The sequence below is a fragment of the Hyperoodon ampullatus genome, assembly GCF_949752795.1.
Source record: "Hyperoodon ampullatus genome assembly, chromosome: 2".
Classification (NCBI taxonomy): domain Eukaryota; kingdom Metazoa; phylum Chordata; class Mammalia; order Artiodactyla; family Ziphiidae; genus Hyperoodon; species Hyperoodon ampullatus.
The window spans coordinates 157748844-157767912 of record NC_136915.1 but is presented as its reverse complement, the minus strand read 5'-3'; the positions used below and the strand labels follow the sequence as shown (position 1 = coordinate 157767912).

Sequence of the window (19069 nt, the reverse complement as noted above, 5' to 3'; positions counted from 1 at the left end):
AGAACGTCTTCATTTATTGCTGGGGTTATATGTTGTGTTTAGTTTTATTTTGTCATTTTAAAACAAAGCACTTTAATTTTTTTATGAATACCGCCCCCTGAATCCTACTAGTAATGGCATTGCCATTGGTGACATACAGAAAGAAGAAAAAAAAAGTCTTTTGAGAACATTCCACTGTGTAATCAGGATGCAGGGAAAAAGTAGAGAATTTGCTGACGTAATACTCAAAGGTTTACAGCACATTTATTTCCACTAACTGGTGGGGGTTTAATTGTATAAGTTACACAGGTTGATAAGAATTAAAATAAAAACTTTATACTATTATTGATGATATTGAAAACTGACCATATTTTCCCCAAAAAGAAGCCCAAAGAAGAATGGTATGCCATTTAGAGGGCAAATCTGACCTAAGTCCAAGACAGATCAGCCACACCAGCCTTCTTCTTTTCTTCCAACAAGTGTAACCTTTCTCTGATTTAGGAATCTGCCTGGTTCCCCTTCTCTTCTCCAGTCCTACCCTCTCTTGCCAAGGTGGCTCCTTCTCATCATTCAGGGCTTGGCTCAAGTATCACCTTCTCAAAAAGCCCTTCTCTGACCACCTTATATATGAAGTACTCTTCTATCCAAGCACTTCATCGATACCCCATTATCCTGTTTTACTTTCTCCTTAACACATCTTTTAAAATCATCTGGTTTGTTTATTTTGTGTCTGTCATTGCTCTCCCCGAGTACAACAGAAGCTCCATGGATGCAGAGTCTATATCTGTACACCCAGCATCTCACACAATGACATTGCTTATGTTCTTAGATGTGTAGGTCAGCTGTTTAGGACATCTGTGCTTGAAGTTTCTCATGAGCTTGTAAATAGATGTCATCTGAAAGCCGCACTGGGCTGGAAGACTGACTTCCTAGGTGGATCCCTCATATGGCAGCAAGTTGATGCTGGCTGTTGGTTGCTGGCCTTAGTTCCTCTCCACATGGACCTCTCCTTGGGATTTTTTTTTTTTTTTTTAAAGTATATGAATCTTTTTTTTTTTAATTACATGAATGAATCAACAGTTTAAATTTTATTTATTTATTTATTTACTTTTGGCTGTGTTGGGTCTTTGTTTCTGTGCGAGGGCTTTCTCTAGTTGCGGCGAGCGGGGGCCACTCTTCATCGTGGTGTGTGGGCCTCTCACTATTGCGGCCTCTCTTGTTTTGGAGCACGGGCTCCAGACACGCAGGCTCAGTAGTTGTGGCTCACGGGCCCAGCCGCTCCGCGGCATGTGGGATCCTCCTAGACCAGGGCTCGAACCCGTGTCCCCTGCATTGACAGGCAGACTCTCAACCACTGTGCCACCAGGGAAGCCCCTTGGGATTGTTTTGATGTCCTCATGGCATGGGGGACATCCCTCAGGGCAAGCAATCCACAAGACTGGGGCAGAAACTGCAATGCCTTTTATGATTTGCCTTTTATGATTCGATAGTCACGCACTCTCACTCCCACCCATGCCACTGGCCATGTGAGTCGGCATGGGAGGAGACTAGGAAAGAGTGAGTACCAGGAGGCACGGACCCTTGGGGGCCACCATGGAGGTTGGTTACCATACCACTGGTTACAGTTAGTTCACTATTAAAAAAGCAGGCCTTTAAGGTAAGGCAAGCAAATACCCATACACCTTATATTTTTACATATTACTTCAATATTTAAAACACTTTAAAAGAAATAATCAAAGCTTTCTACTTTTCTATGGAGCCTGAAAAAATATATGAATTTCTTCTTAGTGACAGAATTAGATGAAAAGAATCATAAAATGACTACTGTTGTCCCTTTCATTTTTCATTTAACAATAGGTTGCTGGTTTTGTTTTACTATCTACTTAGTTGGGGATATGCAGCACTCAAGCTCTTTGAAGTGTAAAAGTAAGATTAAGGCCAAGTGCAAACTGAGCTGGGAGGAGTTCACACAAGTATTTGGAAGCAGGTCCCCAGACAGGATCTGCAGCCCATGTGTCTTTTGAGACAATGACATATGCAACTCTTCAACCAAAAATGAGCTCACTTATTACCAGTTGATTGTTCAGGGGTCTGGAAACCTCAGTGTATTATTTTACCACCCAGGGTGAAATTAACTACAGACCATAGCCATGTGTAACCTTGGTCTTCTTAGGGATCAAAGGCCAAGGAAGGCAAATACAGTTTTTTTTAAGTTGCTGAAAACAAGAATTATCTGTCTGGATTTTTCAAATTCATAATCACTTTTTACAAGGTGATGCGAAGAACAGCTTCTCCTAATTATTTCAGATAAGACACTTGCATTTCTAGTACTGCTAATTCTATATTTAAATAAACAGATCAATCCATCAATAAACTAACTAAGACCTACCTAGAAAAATGCTGCTTTGAAAAACTGAAAAAGAAAGGATTGGAAAAGAGAAAATGGAGCCAAATCTATGATGTTAGTAAGAATAGGAGTAAAAGTAGTGAGATTTAACTGGAATCTCAAACTAGATTCTAGCTAACTAGATTTAACTAGAACCCCAAAAATCTGCTACGGAGAAATGATTTCAGAAGGTGAAACACAGACTGTGGTTTATTTATCTGCTTCTCCTTTGACATCAAAAAGATGAAGTGCTCCTTTTAGAGAAACTATTTGCTTTCTAGCTCAAAGCTATGGAATGTCAGTGAAATTTATTATCTAAAACTTGACAGATGATACACAGATTAGGGGAAGCAACACCAAATCTCAGATACCTTGTTACACAGAAGAGAGGAAAAGCTTCAAAATCCACTTCACTACAGGGCAGAAACTGACCTTCTGTGCCTTAACTCACATTTACTGTTATATCAGAAGAAAAACTCATTAGCGCATTTTACGCTACCATGCCTGAACCCCGGGGTAATGAAAGCATCCTAGAAAAAAATCTTACTTCAGAAACTCAAAACAGCTGGTGCTAGATTGTTGGGAAAGCAGGCAGCTAGCTTGCAGCTTGAGAGTATTAGCTGAGTAGCCAAGATCAGAGAGAGCTGAGAGAGGCAGCCAAAGAGCAGTGCTTTCTCAGGATAATTCTGATCCAGCAGGACTGCTTTTTTACTGAGTTCAAAAAAGGAAGAATTTGATTTTAGAGGCTGAACCCCAGGAATATAAGTCAGAGACACCAATGAGAACTCTCTTTGGAAAGAAAATTGTTGCCCTCCTGATTTTATCTTTTTAGAGCCTGATTTTATCTTTCTAGAGCCTATATACAAAAAATCAACTTTTTCTTCTGCTCCTACATTAAAGCATCAGCAAGGAAGGACATGGCCCCAACCAGCTCCATGTTACAAGGGCCTTTCACAGGCACTCATGCTCCTGGCCTCTGAAGGTGTTGGTGCGGACCAATCTTCAACATCTCTATGGTAAATGACACCACTTTGAAGTAAAGCCTCTCCCTGGGGAGGAGCTATTACTTCAGTGCAATAGCCCATTCGCCTGCTGAAACTTGACTTCCATTGCCAGGTTCTAACCCCAAAGTGCACATGCAAGCTAATTCCCTCACACGGCAGACTGAGCAAAATACACAGGTATGCACGCTGGCCAGCAGCTTTTGCAAAGAACAAACACACATGTTGTTTCCCATCACAATGGCAAATGTCCAACTCCTATTTCTGCCTTTTCAAAAAAGAAGGGGGACCTTCTAGGGAAGACCTGCACTTACTTATTTTGCACGCATGAGAAAAGTCAATATATACACCCATGCCACAACCATTCCATCCCTGGTGCCCACAGCAATGGTTTTCCTAGCTTTCAGATCTGGAACTATCTCTTCTGACATAATTCTCTGTGTTCTTTTTCTTCTCAGCACAGCCCTTCTTTTGGCTGTTGTTGTTCATGAAAGAGATGGTATTTTCTTTCAGGCTAGAGGTTGTATTAGTCAAGGTTCTCTGGAGAAACAGAACCAATAGAACAGATAGCTAGAGAGCCAGAGAGAGAGAAAGAGAGAGAGAGAGAGAATGTATATATATATATATATATAATATATACCTCAATATAATATATCTACTTCATATCTATCTATTGAGAGAGAGGTGGAATGATTCTAAGGAATTAGTTCATGCAATTATGGAGGTTGGCAAGTTCAGAGTTTGTAGGGTAGGCCAGAAGGCTGGAGACGCAGAGAAGAGCTAATGTTGCAATTCAAGTCCAAAGGCAGTGTGATGACACATTTTCTTGTTGCGTGAGGAGGTCAGTCTTTTGTTTTATTCAGGCCTTCAACTGATTAAACGAGGCCCACCTATGTTATGGAAGGCTTTACTCAAAGTCCACTGATTTAAATATAAATCTCAGCCAAAAACACCCTCACAGAAACACCCTGAATAATTCTTGACCACATATCCAGGCACCATGCTCAGCCCAACTGACACATAAACTTAACCATCCCAAAGGGCAAAAAAATTTTTTAATTTTTATAATTTGATGTAGATATGAACCATCAGTCTATTCACCAAGGATATGAGACAAGGATAAGTCAAAACTACTGAAAAGTTATATCTAAGTACAAATAAAGAAACAAAGGCCCAAATGGCATTTTAAATAATGTGGCAACAGAGTAAGCTGTTTTATTTTTCATGGTATCAGTGGTGGAACTGCAAATTCATAGCATGCTATGGCTAGAAAAATCTTTAAAGATCAGCCTATCCAGCACTCATGGTATAGCTAAGGAGACCAAGGCAAGGTAGTGAATTCAAGAAAATCTGAAAATGTGGTGGGGCAGGGCATAGATGATGCAGAAGAGCCAACAGCTGAGAAACCAGATAAAACTCATACTGGAATGCCTTATGTGGGATGTTACTGAGATAAAAATCACTCTCCATTGTCTAAACACACAACTATTGGGCGGCACCGAGAGAGAGAGAGAGAGAGAGACAGAGAGAGAGACAGAGACACAGAGAGAGAGAGAGAGGGAGAGATGGGGGTGGGAGAGAGAGAGAGAGAGAGCACTCAAGGGGGTGCTGGATGGTTGGACCAAACTGGTCCATTATCAAAAGCTGGCCTCTGTATATCTAAAAGACAGAAAATCCATGCATGGATAACTGAAAGTTCAATTACTTCCTTTATTTTGATAAGACGCATGGGAAAATGAGAGTTTGGCCGTCACCATGCCAACATCAGCAAAGACTGGCCAGTGGGTCTGGGACTTCATGCTTCCCAGTGGGACTCAATAATCTGCCTCTCATGGGGTAGGGGAGTTCAGTAAATATTAGTGAGTTACTGTCCTTTCCTCCTCAGACAAATGCCAGCAGTGTCCCTTTAGTTCACTAGTATTTGCCCAGGCTTTGGGAAAAGCTATTAAGATTCAGCACCATTATCAAAGGGGACTTGGCAGCATCTAATCTTTGGGAGACAGAAAACTGGCCCAGAAGTGGGGCTGTAACCTTCAGTCACCTTCTGGCATTGCTGCAATCTGATGCCTAAGGAATGAGGATCCAGTGCATCTTTGATGCCCAGTCATGGCTTTGAAGCTGTGTCAAGACCACAGGACAAAGGCAGCACTGTTTATGCAAATTTAGAAACAAAAGAAGCTAGAATCCAAAGCCATTAAAAGTAACATCAGAAATCCAATACCCAGAGGTGATTAGAGGCCCTACACCAGTATGAAACAGAATGCCTGAAAGTGAGGCTGGGCAACACACCAAAACACACACTGGGAAGCAATCCTGAACGGCCACAGCCCGGCTGGATGTGCTTAGAGGGCTTGATGTCCCCAGCTCCTTAGCCAAGGGGCAGACTCTGTCTGTGTACCGCAGGAAGGAAGCCCTCGGCCACAGCTGCTCTACACCTGGTGCACGCAGCCCTTTCCTGAGAAGTTCCAATTTGTGCCCTCAAGGCCACCCTCTTGATGCCACGTCGTCCCCTTGGCAGTTCAGTCATCATGTGGCACGGGCCTTCCACAGGAGACGACACTATTAGGGACACCTTTGGGCACAGTACACAACAGGGTGATATACAAATGAGCTTCCGAGAAAACTTAGATATTTTTTTTTAGGCCACTCCGAAAAAGATCTAAAATTGGGCTGAGGGTCCAGGAAACATCAATCGTGCAGAGTTATGATTCATAAAAATTCTTTAGATCCACTCACTCCATGAAGGGGGTACTGATGTCAGACCGGGAAGGGACCCGAGAGAACATCTGTCTCATCCACAGGTTCTCAAGTTTCGCTCCGCATTATCACCCCCTGGGAGGTTTTCAAAATATGTCACTTGCCCTAGTCCTACCCCATAGATCCAGACCTAAGTGGTCTGGGGGTGGGGCCCAGGCATCAGTATTTTTTTAACCCTCATCAAATGATTCTCATAAGCAGCCACATTTGAGAGCCACAACTCTGGCACATCTCCCTGATGTTACGGAGAGGAAACTGAGGCCCAGAGGGAATAAGGGGCTTGTTCTAAGTGACACAGCATGAGCAAATGAACAATGCCTCCCAGTCCTTTCACAAGACAACATAAATAACAAAATGAGGACATTTGCATACTGTGGGGAAAATGGAGGAGGCTGCTTCTGGCTGGAGGGAAGAGTTCCGGAGACTCCCCGGGGAACCTGGCCTCATCTTCCTCCCCAGGTGATCATTATCTCCCTGGCAGGAGGCATTAAGCTGTAGAATGCAGCTCACATTTCAGGGAAGGAAAAGGACTTAAAAAGAAAATGGGACACATAAACTTGAGGACATTTACAGTGGAATTTGTGATAGACCGGTCACCTAAAGGACACAATAAAACGAGGGTGTGGAACTGTATGAGATTTATCAATGGAGGTGTGATCATCCCCAGAGAAGGCTGCCTGTTGGTAAGCTTATAATAATGCTACTGTATCAACTCTGAACATACCTTCACGCAGCAGCGACAAACTCAGAAAAATCTTTTGTACAGCGGACTCGAATAGTGTAAATTTCCCAAAAGTTCTATTTTGGATTCATAACCGGTGAAGACACTAGGTTAGAGACTTTGTAATATCATGTAGTTAAGGCTGAACTTCAACTAAGCTAATTTAATAGACTGTTCATTGTTCTCCCAAATGAGGGGAGGAATTTTTAAAGGCATGCCAGAGAGAAAATCAAAGGTAAGAAAATTAAATACCAGCAACAAAAGAATCAAGATGAGGGGATATGGAGACTGAAGTGGTTCACATGACTACTATTTATTTGGAGGAAATGCACTGGTTCGATTTCCCTCCAGTCTATTAAGAGATGTCCATCAATAGCTATCCTTCCTTCTATAAACCTAAATGCTTAATGAGCTCATGATGTGAGATACCTGAGCAAAGAAAAGGGTTTGAGGGAGTGTCACTTTATACTGAGCCCCACTGCAAGGCACTTCATACAATGGGTAATCTGGAGCATTGCCTTAAAAAAAAAAAAAAAAAATATATATATATATATATATATTTTTTTTTTTTTTAATAGCCGCTATTGGAAGGTGGGAGAACACATGTGCTCGACTCAATAAAAAACACAGATGATGTCTGTCTGGCAGAGCCTCTTCTTTGTAATCTTGTACATTACTACTTCTCTTAATAAGAAACCCCTTGGCCTTCTTGATTGCTTACGCATCTGGAACCTGGAGTTTAGAAGATTCCAGTGTGTGACAACTTACCAAGCTTTGAAAATCCCACGGCCTGTACTTCAGACACATATACAGCTTTCAGTCCTTCCATGAGGGCCCCCTATTTTTCATGGGGGCTTCTGGGAGCTCATCTCCTGCAGTTCCCAGACCCAGAAGTGTATACAAATTACTTGTGCACGTGTTTAAGGCACAGATTCCCAGGCCCCTTCCACAGGCCATCTGATTGAATGTGGCTGAAACAGGGCACAGAAATCTATGTAACTAACAAATGTCCTAGGTGTTGTGATACAGCTGGCCCATGAACCAGTATTTAGGAACCACTAGTAGAAGCCCAGCAGCCTTATAGCAAAAGGTCAGCAGAAGAGTGATGAGGGCCACGTCCACTCATGGCCAATGAACTTGACCAATGGGGTTGAGTTGCTTTGAGGCCACCTCAACTACTAATTTCAACATGATTACCTGAATTTATCCACCTAGACAATCCATGATGGTCAAATAAATAAAAGGATGCATATAATTTTTTTTAGTCTGTTGCTTTAGAAATTCATAGTTTATCTTGCTAAAGAGAATTTTCTAGGATAGAAATCAATGTGTCCAGTAAATCTTAAAGTCTAACAAGATTGAGGAAAAGCAGAAAGGAGATTTGTAATTTTCTAAAACATTTTAGTATGCTGAGCCTTAAAGGCCAACTCCACAAAATCCATCTGAAACATAAGACACGGTCTGACTGTCTGAATACACTCCCACCCCACCTGCTTCTAGCAGAGGGAATGCAGCAATGTAGGAGCTGCATATAAGCTTACTGTTCAACGTTGCAGTGATGACATGAAAAATCCTGATTCCACCTGGCAGCAACTTTCCACTATCTTGGCGGGTCTCAGCCATAATCACTGTGGTGTGTGGAGCTTGGACAGATTATGGAGCTGGCTGGAAACCAAGAAACTAAAAAGCAGTCCAGCAGTTCAGCAAGGGACTCTGTGTTGGAAATGCCATAGCCCCAAATGCCCATGACCATATTTCTCACGGACAGCCCAGGAATTTAAGTTCCACTGTTAGTCTCCAGAAAATCCTGCCTTTCCCAAGGCCCTGAAAAGTGGCAATTTCTCACTTAATATGACTTTTAGGGAGAATGTCAATCAACATACATCCATGTATTCCCCTTTCTCAGAATCATCTCTCGCCCTGTGAGAACAGGAAAGCTTGACGTGGCCCACTGCCCTCCCCACCTCCAAAATGTATACAGTCAGTCTCAGAAAGGAAAGGGGATGCAAAGTAAGAGTTCTATTTCTTTACTGCCTAAAATGTAGGTACTTTGGGCCACCTTCATGGTTTCCTTGGGCTTGACAGCTATCTTAGTCTATTTGGGCTGCTATAACAAAATACTACAGGCTGGGTAGCTTATAAACAACAGAAATTTATTTCTTACAGTTCTGGAAGCTAGAAGTCCAAGATGAGGATGGCAGCATGGTCAGGTTCTGGTGAAGGGCCTCTTCTGGGTTGTAGACTTCCTGCTGTGTCCTCACTTGGTGGAAGGGGTGAGGGATCTCTCTGGAGCTTCTTTTATAAGAACACTAATCCCATTCATGAGAGCTCCACTCCCATGACTTAAGCACCTCCCAAAGACCCCCCACCTCCTAATATCATCATCTTCAGGGGTTAGAATTTCAACACATGAATTTTGCCGGGAGGGTGGTAGATGGGGAAAGCTCCATTTAAGGAACTTCCTCTCTCCAGACTGACATGTGCCTCAATAGACTTGGAAGTGATCAAACCTAGGAGGTAAAGAATTCTTCCAGTGTAGGCAATTTATCACTTAAATCAAGTACTCATGAGGCTGCTTCATCAGAGCGGCCTGGTCCCACACACAGTCTTCTGGCATCTTCTTAGGGGTGTGTAGCCTAAGATCATCACTTAAGTTATCATTTATGTTTTTGAAATGCACGTCTTCTAAGGGGTGTTGAAACATTAATCAAAAATTCTGGGGCGGGGCCTTCTCTGGTGGCGCAGTGATTGAGAGTCCGCCTGCCGATGCAGGGGACACAGGTTCGTGCCCCGGTCCGGGAAGATCCCATATGCCGTGGAGCGGCTGGGCCCGTGAGCCCTGGCCGCTGAGCCTGTGCGTCCCGAGCCTGTGCTCCGCAAACGGAGAGGCCACAACAGTGAGAGGCCCGCGTACCACAAAAAAAAAAAAAAAAATTCTGGGGCGAAGAGGATTACTTTGCACTATGTTTGCAGAGGAACACGATCTCATCAGCTAAACCAATTAAGTCAGGGACAGGTTTCAGCTTGCTGAACTTGACAAACAACTAAATAATAACAATTACTGCCTCGATTAAATGAAGTGTGTTATGATATCATAAATTCAGCCTTGGTAGGATGTCATGAGGCTATTACGGGAAGTCTAAGTCCGAAATGATTTCTGTCCAGTGCTCCTAGAGAGGAAAAGAAATGCCCTGCAGCCAAATCTAAGGTTTAATTCATACAAGAGACTTTGCTAATGTCACCAACCACAAATGCTGCGTTTTCATGGCTCTGGACACCAGCAAGTTCCAGTGAATTAATTACAGCCACTCTATTTATATTCCGCATGGCTTTTCAATTACTACCTATAACGAGATGGTTTTTACCTTTATGAACATTAACGCACAGCTTTCCAACCATAGGAATGGAGAGCCGAGGGAAAAGTAATACAATCCTGATCATTTTACTACTAGGTCACTCACTGGCAGCTTGCCAAGCCTGCTGGTTCTAGAAAGCAGTTACTACTCGAGTCCTAGGGCTCCTGAGGAGCCTGAGCAGGAAGCAAGGGTCACCACCCAAATGCCTACAGGGGCCAGACAGCAGGGGCCAATCGTAAGTGCACAGAGGGTGGGCTTGATGGGGACCTGTCTGGACAACGTCCGGGAGACAGCAGCTCCTAGGCTAACCATTTGTTGCTGTGGACAAATGCAGGCCTGGTGGGGCAGGTGCTGCTCACTCTGGCATGTCCAGTTTGTGTAAAGTTATCTAGTTATACATTTATGATAGATGCACTTTTTGGATGTGTGTTATGCTTCATAAAAAAGTTTTTTTTTTGGCTTCCCTGGTGGCGCAGTGGTTGAGAGTCCACCTGCTGATGCAGGGGACACGGGTTCGTGCCGCAGTCCGGGAAGATCCCACATGCCACGGAGCGGCTGGGCCCGTGAGCCATGGCCGCTGAGCCTGTGTGTCCGGAGCCTGTGCTCCACAGCGGGAGAGGCCACAACAGTGAGAGGCACGCGTACCGCAAAAAAAAAAAAAAAAATTTTTTTTTAATGGGCTAAGGGCCACATTTCTGGGGGCCAGAGACACAAGAACAAGAGAGCAAGATGGGTATAATCAGGGAGGGTTCAGAGTAACTACCTGGAACAGGTGTTGTGTGAAGCTGGCTTTCACTGTGCCAGCCAGGACATAGGTACAGGTGGGATGGCAGAGTTTAAAAAACCTGGGATAGAGAGATTGACTTAAAAACATCACATTTGTGCAGAATAGGAGATATCAATTACTTCTATTAGGTTGGCCAAAAACTTTGTTCGGTTTTAAGTAAAAATAAAAGACTCATTTTCACCAAGAACTTTATTGAACAACGTATTCATTAACCAAATGTACTTTTTGGCCAACCAACATTTGGGTTAACACCTAAAAGGATATATGTATATGCACAGAAAGTTTCTAGATGATACACAAGAAACTGTTAACAATGGTTGCCCCAGGCAGGTGGTATGGAGTGGAAGGGAGATTAACTTTTTATTGTATTCCCATTCACACTCTTTGAAGTTTTATTACGGGACAGTATTATTTTTTCAATTTAAAAAAGAAAACGTCAGGAAAGAAAATGCTTAAAATAATTAAATTACTATAAACTTACAAGGACTCTAAGGGATTTAACTTCTTTTAGCAGCAATTTTTGATATGCTAACAATGTAAATGCAATTAAATGAACAGATCACTCCTTTGAGAATAAAAACGTCAAAACATACAATACACACACTTTGTAATTCCTGATAAATAATAGCTATGATTTAAACACATATAGTGAAACCTCTTCATAATATGGTAACTGGGGAATAGAACTAAGAACCAAACTACAGGCTAATCATTTTCTCTCAAACTTTAACTCGAATGTATATTGTTATGTTATTTGAAGCAATGTGCAGAAATGAACCTTATAATAGTCCTGCTATAGTCCCTATATAAGCCTTATAATGGTCCTAATACTATAGTATGCCTCAGACTTGAAGACAGTGCCACACCGTGATAGGACCCATGAGGACATTTAAGTGTTGGAAAAAGGACCGAGGCACAACCAACAGCCTTTCAGGTTACAAAGCTTTCATTGTTCATTCCTACGACCACCGAGACAGTCAAGGGAGAGGGCCATGGGAAGCATGCTTACGTACCTGGAGTCATAAGCATGCACCATGCACTAGCTGTAGAATCTGGAGAATCTGGAGAAAGGAGTTGAAGACAAGTACGGAAAACCAAACCCTGCTTAGAATAACTGGTATGCTCCTTTAACCATGAGCTATATTCCTTATAAAATACTCAACATTAAAACAGCCATATAGGGTTTAAAATCTAGAAATCCGTTATCTCACTCCGACACTTATTCATTATGTAATATACTGTGGGAACATCCCTTAACTGCCCTGTGCTTTGGTTTCCCCACCTATGGAAGTCAATTAATAAAATAGATCCAGGACAAGTTAGGCATCCATTCTAACTCGCAAGTGATTTGTCTAAACTAGAGCAAGAGGATAGGTGACTTCAGTTTTTACCCAAAGGAAATATATAATTCTGAGGTCCAATTGTGTTTTGAAATTGTACAGTGGAGGGAGGATTGATAGTGTCTCCTACTATTTGGAAGAAAGTTGAGTTTATATGTCAACCAAATCCAATACCACTAATTAAAAAGGCTGAAAAACTGACCCTCTGTCTTACCAAAATGCTGCAGCCACCATGCATATGAATAATGCGGCCTTCTTCGTTTGTCACTAAAAATACGTGATAAATTTCTCTCTGTTGCTATATAGCTGTGATCATAGCAAGTGACCTGCATATTTAAGTACAACCCACATATTTAGTCTCGTTCTGTTCCTGTGAAATCTACCAACATAGAACAGAGTTTAGTAACTAGAAAGTGCCCAAGTGACAAAATCATCAAGACAGTGGAAGGGAGCCACTGAGTCCCTTGTGTCATTCAAGCAGAAGGAGCCATTCTTCTTTGAAAGAAAACACTGGCACTCTTATCTTCCTAAGGTGGGTCAACTGACAGAAGCAAAAACTAGAACTAATTGGTCTTTTCTTGATCTTAAACAGAGCATCTGTACTCAGTCTGCGACATTAGCTGCCTGAGTCGCATCCTGGCTCCACCGTGCACTAACCTTGTGACCTCAGACAAGTTATTTAAATTCTCTGTCCCTCAGTTTCTCCTGTGTAAAGTGAAGAGTGTAATGACACTTCTCACTTAGGGTTGCTGTCAGGAGTAAATCAGTTATCATACCAAAGTGTTTAGAACAGCCCCTCCATGAATGTTAGTTTCCATTATGCTGATAACTTTTTGTTGGAAGGAAGAAAATAAACAGAGCTTCTTTTGAACTTTTTTTTTTTTAATTTTCATTTGCGAAGGGAAAGGAAATGGAGATGAGACAAAAAGGAAAAGATGTATAGGAAATAGCAACTATTATCTATTTAGTAGCATGTGTATAAAAGACATTGTAATACTTTATCTCATTTGCTTGTTATAATAACTCTTTGAGGTAGGTGTTATTATTGGTCATCTCCAGATGAGGCAGCTCAGCTTAGAGCTTCATGATGTGCCCATGATTACACAGGAGATTTGAGCCCTAGTCTATCTGACTGTAAGCTGCATACTCTGCCCTCTGTACTAAACTACCAGGCTGGGAAAAATAAGGAGAAGGAGGGGGTAAGGTGAGAGAAATAAACTAATGGAGAGAAGCAGACCAAAGTACATATACTTTTTCAGCCATGAGCTGCAACTTCTGTCTAGAGGGAAAACATAACCACTTAATGTCAAGATTGTAATGATAAAATGTGACATCATTCTCACCACTGATGAAAACGAGCATTACTAGTAGCTTGGAACATTTTGTAAACACACTTATATTAGTGTATCAAGTTAAACATTCACCAAAATGCTACTGGTTGGGCATTAAAATGTAGAGATAAATCCAAGCTAATCCCCAAACACGCCACAAAGTTGTGTGCAAAATGTCAGGGTCAGTACCCGAGAACAAGTAGAAGTTCATCATTGTTAATGTTTATGTCAACAGAAACATCTCTTTATTTAAAAGCCATATGATGGTTTTCAATTTAGCATACATATTACTTTTCCAAACTCTACCAAATGAAATGCCCAAATTGTTCTGTAATTACACGATAGTTACTGCCTTGTGACTGCACAGACTCTGTGAATCCCAACCGTCTTCCCACACAGAACAGCAGGCTCTCCAAAAGACAAACTTAATGTATCTTTTGGGTCAAATGTTTTTCCTTGTGCCCTGCTCCATTTTCCATCATCATGTTACTTGCCACTGCCCCCCTTAATCATAGGCTTGGGAAGGGGGATGAGGTCAGCCTTCCCTCTACTGCTAAGGCCACTATTCATGGCTCCACTGAATTAAAGAGAACCCACTCAAGCGCACTGCCGCATGTTACAATGCCAACCTGTCCCCTTCATCTCAGCACAGCAGTGATCCCCATTAACCCAGTGCTGGTTTTAATTACAACACAAGGATTATCTCAGTTCCTTATCGCAGAACTGTGATATCTGAAGGACAACAATTAGTTTGGTGGGGTTTTAAGATCAGATAGGTAAATGTGACAAGTTTTCCTTTTTGCCGGTACAAAGTATCTCTAAAATATAAACTTTCCTTAATTCAACTGAATCCAAATAAACTTCATACTGAGATAACTGCCCTCATCCTCTGAAAAAGCTTTCAGGTCAATTTGTTGGTATTCAGTGCAGATCTGGTCCAGAACTTTAGGTGAGGGGGAAAAAAAAAAAATCACACCACTGGGAAATCTGAATGTGATCATTGAACCAGGGTCTCAATTACTCATACAGGAAAGAAGTCTTATCAGATGCTCCTCCAGCCATTGTTAGAAGTAAGCAGATGAATGAGAAGAGAGAGTCTGCACAGAGTGACTAAAATAAGATGAAATGGAAGCGGGCAGCCCAGTCTCTATACTCAACATGGTTCTGTTTTATGAAGTTCTGGGCATTTTTTGACACTGACCATTTTTGACCTCAGCATGTGCTGGCCTTGCAGAGTGGAGACTAGCCAGTTTGGCATCTCAGAATGTTGAGGAGAGCTTGGGACTGAGAGACTAGAGTAAGTCATTGGCAGAAGCCCCTCAAAACTGCAGCATCCTAAACTGAGGTACTGCCTCTCCTGGAGGGTTATAACCCATCACCTTGCCCGCAAATACTCCTCTAGCGCTAGTCATGAAGTCAGCAGCTCCAGGGTACAGTGCAATGAGTTTGGAGATTTGCAAAACTTAGACCTGCCACTCACTTTATCTCCCCTGATAGGAAGCTCTGGTTAATGTTCCAGTACCTTTTTATTTTCCATGCTTCTCCCTCTTTCTGGAACCCTCCTTCCTTCCCAGGTTTTTGTGGATTCCTATTTGTCCTTCAAAACTGAGTTCAAACTAAGTGTCAACTCTCCTCAGAAAACCTTTCATGACCACACAACTGCCCCAATCTGATTTATATAGAAATCTTTTGTCACTCTCCCAAATGCTATAAATGCCATTCAGATCACCTTACACTGCCTAGTTTTAAAAAAAACCAAAGCCATATTTATCTGTGAGGAGCCACATCTTTTTTTGTGTGTGTGTGTGTGTGTGTGTGTGTGTGTGGTATGTGGGCCTCTCACTGTTGTGGCCTCTCCCGTTGCGGAGCACAGGCTCCAGACGTGCCCGCTCAGCGGCCATGGCTCACGGGCCCAGCTGCTCCGCGGCATGTGGGATCCTCCCAGACCGGGTCACGAACCCGTGTCCCCTGCATCGGCAGGCGGACTCTCAACCACTGCGCCACCAGGGAAGCCCCGAGGAGCCACATCTTATTCAAGCTTTTCCAGCCTGAACCTGGCATAGTGCCTGATTCTCACAAAAGAAGGTCATTACTTGCACAACCTCTCTGTGCCTCAGTTTTCTCATCTGTAAAAGGGTATAATAATAAGACATAACTGATAGGGTTATTGTGAAGAGGAAACCAGAAAAATGAACGTAGAGTGCTTAGAAGAACTGTGAGCTCTTATTATTAAATATTTGTAAAATTAACAAGTAAATATAATCTTCAGTCAGTTAGTTACTTTAGACAATATCTTCTATGAAATGGAGATAATCTTCTTTCTTTATAGGATGGTAGTTAAGATCAAATGAGATAACTAGTTGATGAAAGTACTTTGAAAGCTGTAAAGGACTATTTAAAAACTGGCATTTTATTATTATTACCTAATAAATTATATAAGATTTCTAAGCCAGAACTCAAAGAAGAGTCTTCAGTGGTTGGTTAATGCAGGGGTTGCCCAAGGCCTTACCCAAGCCTTGGGTTTCTTCCTTTACTTTCCAACACAGACCATAAAGGTACAGTCACATGGACCAGGAATAAGGGTAAGGGAAAAGAGATCCCTAAGGTCTAAGCAGAATTGAGAATACTACCCAGCTAAAGAGAACACCAACATCCATAGAATCTGGAACATCCAGGGAACTCAGGATGTACAATCATTGCTGAGTGATTCTGATCATATCACAAAATCTATGAAATTCAAGAGCTGGAAAGGATTTTTGAAATCACTTGTTCCTATTCCCTTATTTTACTGATGAGAAAACTGAGGTCTATGGATCCCAAGCAACTGGCCCAAAACTACATGTCAAGCTAGTGACAAAACAACTCAAGTCTCCTTATTTGTAGCTTTATATACATTTTGCTTATACTGTATCATGTTCCCTTTATCCTTTCTGGGGTGGTCTTTAGAAACAAACCTGGGTTCAAATTCCAGTTTAACCATTTATTAATTCTGTGACTGAGTTATTGAACTGATCCAAGCCTCAATTTCTTCGTTTGTAAAATAAGGATGATAGTATCTTTTTAAAGTTTACTATATGATAAAAGGGGTAATGTCTGTACATCAGGTAGCAAAACCTGTGCCTGGTACTCACTTCCCCCCCTCACTAATTTCCTATAGCAACTATTGTGATGTTCTTTAAAACTAAACAATGCATAAAGACCAAGACAATATTGTAAAGCATCTCTTTTGAAGAAAGCGTCTAAGAACTGACATTTGTGAAATTTTCTTTTGGTACTGAAATGGTTAAAAAAAATCCTTCTGGTTTAAAATCTGACTGCACCAACGTTCCTACTTTCCACATAACATGCCCTTCTCCGTGGCAGCCGTCACGTATAACAGAGTATATAGTAAAGCAGTGTATAGCACAGTGCTGCACTATATCTCATGTTTGCTTTCTCACCTCTGCACCTTTCCCACCAGGTACCATTAGGCTCCCAGTTTCAGCTACTGCTTTATCCTTCCTTTTCGCTTTCTGCCCAACCGTGGCTTTAAGGATGTCATGTCTGTGGACAGCTCCCTTTAACAACACAAGACAGAAATTGCTCCAGAGTGACCTGGGCTCTGTCTTCCTCAAGAGACCAGAGGCCTCTTGTCCATGTACCTGGCAGCCTATCTCCCCTGGCCAGTGCCCACCTCCTCCTCCACAGGCCCCTTAGCGGCTCACCTGGCCACCAACTTCTCACCCTCTGATACCTGCTTTTATAAAAAGATGTGGAGACAGGACCAAGTGGGAAAGTTGAAGTGGGCAGCCACCTCCGCAGCAAGCACAGGGCCTAGGCCCGAGTCTCTACCCTAAGCGCAACAAAACTTAGCTGTTTGCCTTCCCGGGGCGGCTCGGTCCCCAGGACGCCGGCACCCCAAGGCACCCCAAGGCACCCCGCGCGGTTTGCATCTGCGGCAGGGAATGGGTCCCGGGAGGATGCAGGGACGGGACAGCTTGGAGCGCTCAGAGGAGACAGGACCCACGGTGGTGACGTAGTTAGGAAGACACAGCTGGCCCAACTAGCCTCAAACTCTGCGTCCTGATCCCTTCTCCCCTTCCTCCCCACACCCAGGGAGAACCTTGAGCCACTTTTCCAGCCTCTGAGTTGGGAGCAGGAACCTGGCACCGGGAAGCCAGGACAGCGCACTCCAACCACTCCGGAGGGCCCCCCACCCCGCCCCGGCCCCCAGCCGCAGTTTCGGTCCATGTCGCGTCCGGAGGAGTAGGCGGCAACGGGCAACCTTATTCCCGCACTCCGGGGCGAGGGATATGAGGTGGGGAAAAAGGGAATCCTCGCGAGTGTTAAGGGGGGAGAAGGTACTACTCTTGCGGGGTCTCCCCAGTCCTGTCCGGGAGAGGGACGAGGTCACCCCGCTCCACACTGTCCCCACGGGAGCTCGGGGCGGGCTGCTTATCCTGGTTAGCAGCCCGTGCGCACGCAGACGCGCGCGTCCTTCCCCACCCCGACCGCTGATCCACCCAGGACCCACGCCGGCGGTGAGGGGTGTGCGCACCTCGTGTCCGCGTGCCCCGAGCGCCCCCTCTCCCCTCAGCGACACTTCGGGCGCCGCCCCCGCCGCCGGCCCGGCGCAGCCAGCTCACCAGATGGCCATCCTGCTCTTGGGGTAGTCCAGCCGCTCCAGGCAGCCGAGGAAGTGAGGCAGCGTGTGCGCAGCGTTACGCGCGAGGACGGCCACCATCACCGTGGGTCTCTGCAGGGGCGACTCGGGGAATACTACCGCCTCCCCTTCGTCGTCTTCGGAGTCCGGCTCGGCAGCGAAGCGCGCCCGGCAGCCGCCGCGGAGCAGAGCCCACGAGAGGAGTAGCAGCGCCCAGGCCAGGGGGGCAGCGGGGCTTGCGGCCATGTTCAGGGCCGTGGCGGGCGGCTGGACCACCGGCCGTGGATGCCCGAGGCCGGCAGCGAGGGGCGGAGGGGAGGCGGCTGGCGCGCGCGCACTGGCAAGACCTCGGCAGCCCGGGACCCTCCCGCCGCCGCCGCCGCCGCCGCCGCTGCTGCCGCCGCCCCAGCTGCACTGCCCAGGCGCTGCCGCGGGGGCCCGGAGTACCTGCCGCCGCCGGCGCTCGTCTGGGACTCAGGCTCGCAGACAGTCGTGTCGGTGCGGCTGTTTGTCCCGAGTCTCGCGGAAAGTTCCTCTAGTCCAGGCTCAGCTTGTACAGCTGAGGTCTGTGGCTTCCCCCAGAGCCGTGAGGTGTGGCCGTGTCTGCCAATGGGCGTGTGAATGCGAGTGTGTGTGTGTGTGTGTGTGTGTGTGTGCGCGCGCGCGCGCGCGCGAGCGTGTGTACATAACGGTACGACTCCAAGAAAATTTATTCTGCTTTTGCAAACCGCAGTCTAAAGTCCTTCACAGTGATGCAATGTATCCAGTT

General features: G+C 44.3%; 1 protein-coding gene across 1 annotated transcript in view; it reads right to left on the bottom strand.

The window, feature by feature from the left end:
* Positions 1-18546, bottom strand: part of COLGALT2 (collagen beta(1-O)galactosyltransferase 2) — a gene marked incomplete at both ends in the record, with an annotated part of 119067 nt that extends 100521 nt beyond the window's left edge. The window contains one exon of the mRNA XM_079697777.1: positions 18284-18546. Within this exon, the coding sequence (XP_079553903.1) occupies positions 18284-18546 (263 nt within the window). The remainder of the gene's footprint in view (positions 1-18283) is intronic.
* Between the last annotated feature and the right edge of the window lie 523 nt (positions 18547-19069).